The sequence below is a fragment of the Mustela nigripes genome, chromosome 6 (assembly GCF_022355385.1).
Source record: "Mustela nigripes isolate SB6536 chromosome 6, MUSNIG.SB6536, whole genome shotgun sequence".
Classification (NCBI taxonomy): domain Eukaryota; kingdom Metazoa; phylum Chordata; class Mammalia; order Carnivora; family Mustelidae; genus Mustela; species Mustela nigripes.
In genome coordinates, this window is record NC_081562.1 from 112,662,467 (window position 1) to 112,665,544 (window position 3,078).

Here is a 3,078-nt window from a genome sequence, read left to right on the forward strand (position 1 = left end):
TGTGCCCTTCCTCATGTCCTTGGTCCCCGCCATCCACCAGGCTGCAGCCACGCTGGCCACCCCACTGCCAAGCCCTCTCCCGCCCATGGGCTTTGAGCCTGCTCCGCTTCCCTGCCTGGACAGTGCCCTCCCACGCCGCCTCGAGGAAGCCTTCCCGGACCGTCACTGCGGAAGTGACCTACCCGTGTTCTCCCCACCAGCACCCTTTCCATGTTCTTCACGGCATTTGTGACAGTGTCCAAGTATCGCACCTGTTCGTTTGCTCACTAGCTAGCTGGCTCACAGAGGGAAGAGAAATTTCTGGGGAGCTGCCTGTCTCATTCGTGGCTCTAGTCCCAGCTTCTAGAACAGTCCATGCACAGAGTAGGCCCTCGGCCCATACATAGGAAGAAGGAGTTGGGGGAAATCCGCCTCCAGTCATGTTTCTTCTGAGGATAAGAAGACAGTCCGCTTCCTCTTGAAGAAGAAAACCTTGTTCCTTCTCTGAAAACCCTTTTGGGAACCTGGAGGCTTTCAGGCTTTGGAGAGCCAAGACAGGGGGAGGAAGTCCCCTTCAGACAAAGGCAACTTCTGCCTTTGATCCCACCCTGAACCGCCACAGAAGGGAGGCTGGCTGTTCTCTGGGCCGCAGGGTCTGAAGACGGCACACGGGGGATTCCAGAAGGAACAGCCCAAACCAGTCTCTGGAGGGCTGGGCAGGCTGCCCTCCCTGTGGGTGTCCTGCGGGGGTTCCTGCCGGCTCCCAGAGCGGTGGGCAGGGAGCCGCGCGCACGCGCACACACACACACACACACGCGTGCACGCACACGCACACGCAAGCACACACAAGCACACACACACACTGGTGCTGGCGTCAGCTCAACCCTTGGCCAGCCTGGTGCCTGGTGCCGGACTCCTGTTCCAACAGCACCCGGCCTGGGGCAACCACGGGGCGGGGAGTCTGCATGTGAGCGAGAGCCCGGCTCCTTCTTAAGCGCCCGCCAGTCAAGCCCGGGCCAGACGGCCAGCCAGCCAGCCGGCGCCCCACACTCCGCCACCTGTCCTGCGGCTCCACCGGCCGCCACCGCCACCGCCACCGGAGCAGCCACCACCCAGCCTCCATGGCCGACCAGCTGAGCGAGGAACAGGTGGCCGAGTTCAAGGAGGCCTTCTGCCTGTTTGACAAGGACGGGGACGGCGTCATCACCACCCAGGAGCTGGGCACCGTCATGCGCTCCCTGGGCCAGAACCCCACGGAGGCCGAGCTGCGCGACATGGTCAGCGAGATTGACCGCGACGGCAACGGCACCGTGGACTTCCCCGAGTTCCTGGGCGTGATGGCCAGGCAGCTGAAGGGCAGGGACAGCGAGGACCAGATCCGCGAGGCCTTCCGCGTCTTCGACAAGGACGGCAACGGGCTGGTGAGCGCCGCGGAGCTGCGGCACGTGATGACCAGGCTGGGGGAGAAGCTGAGCGACGAGGAGGTGGACGAGATGATCCGGGCTGCGGACGTGGACGGGGATGGGCAGGTGAACTACGAGGAGTTCGTCCACATGCTGGTCTCCAAGTGAGGAGCCCGGCCCGGCACTGTGGCTTTGCTGCGCGAACCCGGGGCCGGCCCTGCTCCCGGCAACCCTCCGGCCCCTCTGGGCTCCGCAGCTTCTCCGTTCCAGGTGATTCCGCCCATCTTTGTGCACCTCCCTTTGTCGCCTTTTTCCTGCCACCCCTCCCCCGCCTTCCCAGCCGGGCCACGCCTCCCCCAAGCTCAGAGACACCCGGAGCAGCAGCGACATCACTCTGCCTGGACAGTGAACAGAGGACCAGTGCAGTCCCACCGGCCAGGCACCTGGGGAGGTGCAGGGTGACATCACAGAGCCCTGGGCTGGACCCCTGCGGGGCACTCAGCACTGGGGCCGGGTCCCTGGCCCCCTGAGCCGGGGGAGGGGTTCCGGAGCCTCCGTGACCTGAGGGCACCATGTGCTGCTGGACTGGGGCAGGTGGGAGGGACCTGGCCTGGGCGAGGGGGCTGCTGGAGATGTCGGCACTTGAAATCAGGCTTCCCTGAGAAAGAGCACCCCCTTTCCGCTGGTGCTCGATTGTCTGATTCATCCTTTGCCGCTTGGAATAAATCCGGGGTCAGTTGTGACACGTTTGCATTCAGCTTCAAGGAGGGAAATTGGAGCGGGAGGGAGAGGGAAGCGCGGGGGAGTAATAAAATGCTCGTGTCCCCGCCGCGCCTCCTTCTGTTCCGCGTCCCCCTGAAATGAGCCTCTCTCCGTCCAGGGTTTAGACGGGGCAGGATCTCCATTTTCGTGGTTTCTGAAAAGGCCACGAAACCTTGCGTTGGAGAACACAGTGAAAGAGTGAAGCCTACAGAAGGCGAATTTTCAATTTTATTTCAAATAAAATGGGGAAGTCAGTAGAGCCCCTGAAGCCGCGAGCGGATTACAGGTGATACACCTGGCCGCATGTATCCATCCCCGGTGGTCGGACAGCCGGGGATTCCGGCCTGGGGACAGTCGCCGGCCGACCGCCAGCAGCACGTCTGCAGGAAGCGAGCGGCCCCTCCTGCAGGCTCCCCCCGGGTGCCGGGCACAGTGGCGAGCCCTCTGCGTGCACAGTAGCTCACTGCCACCCCGAGCAGTGGGTCCTGCAGTGGCTTCCCTGTCTCAAATGAGGACGCTGAGACACACCGAGCTTTAGAAATCAGTGCAAGGCCCCCAGCTGCAAAGTCCCAGGGCTGGGATTGCACCTTTGCCCACACCGTGAGGCCTCTCCGCAGCCCCTTTGCCTCCACGGGGACTGAGGACTAGAACACTGCCTCTCGCACGAGCCTTTGCAAGAGGGTTAGAAACCATCTCAACGTGCCGGGCATGCAGTAGGTGCTTAATAAGTGACAACTACTCTTGCAATCGCTTTTAGGAATCCCCTCCAGCTCTAACACTCTGAGGCCTGGCAATGGACTTGCACCCTTCAGTCCCAGGGGGCAAGTGCTGAGGGGAGGCCCGGGCGGGGTCTGGGACAGGACGCCCCCCAGGGCCCTGCAGCTGTGGAGACCCCACCAGCCGCAGGAGCTCAGAAGCAGGCCCTCGCTAGCTG

General features: G+C 63.1%; 1 protein-coding gene across 1 annotated transcript; it reads left to right on the plus strand.

Moving 5' to 3' along the window:
• Positions 1-702: 702 nt before the first annotated feature.
• On the plus strand, positions 703-2,125 carry LOC132020019 (calmodulin-like protein 3). Its single transcript, XM_059404003.1, has one exon. The coding sequence runs from the start codon at positions 1,101-1,103 to the stop codon at positions 1,548-1,550; it is 450 nt and encodes a 149-aa protein (XP_059259986.1). The 5' UTR covers positions 703-1,100; the 3' UTR covers positions 1,551-2,125.
• Positions 2,126-3,078: the final 953 nt, after the last annotated feature.

Excerpts from the sequence above, each read along its gene's own strand:
- LOC132020019 (XM_059404003.1), top strand. The coding sequence starts at position 1,101 with ATGGCCGACCAGCTGAGCGAGGAACAGGTGGCCGAGTTCAAGGAGGCC.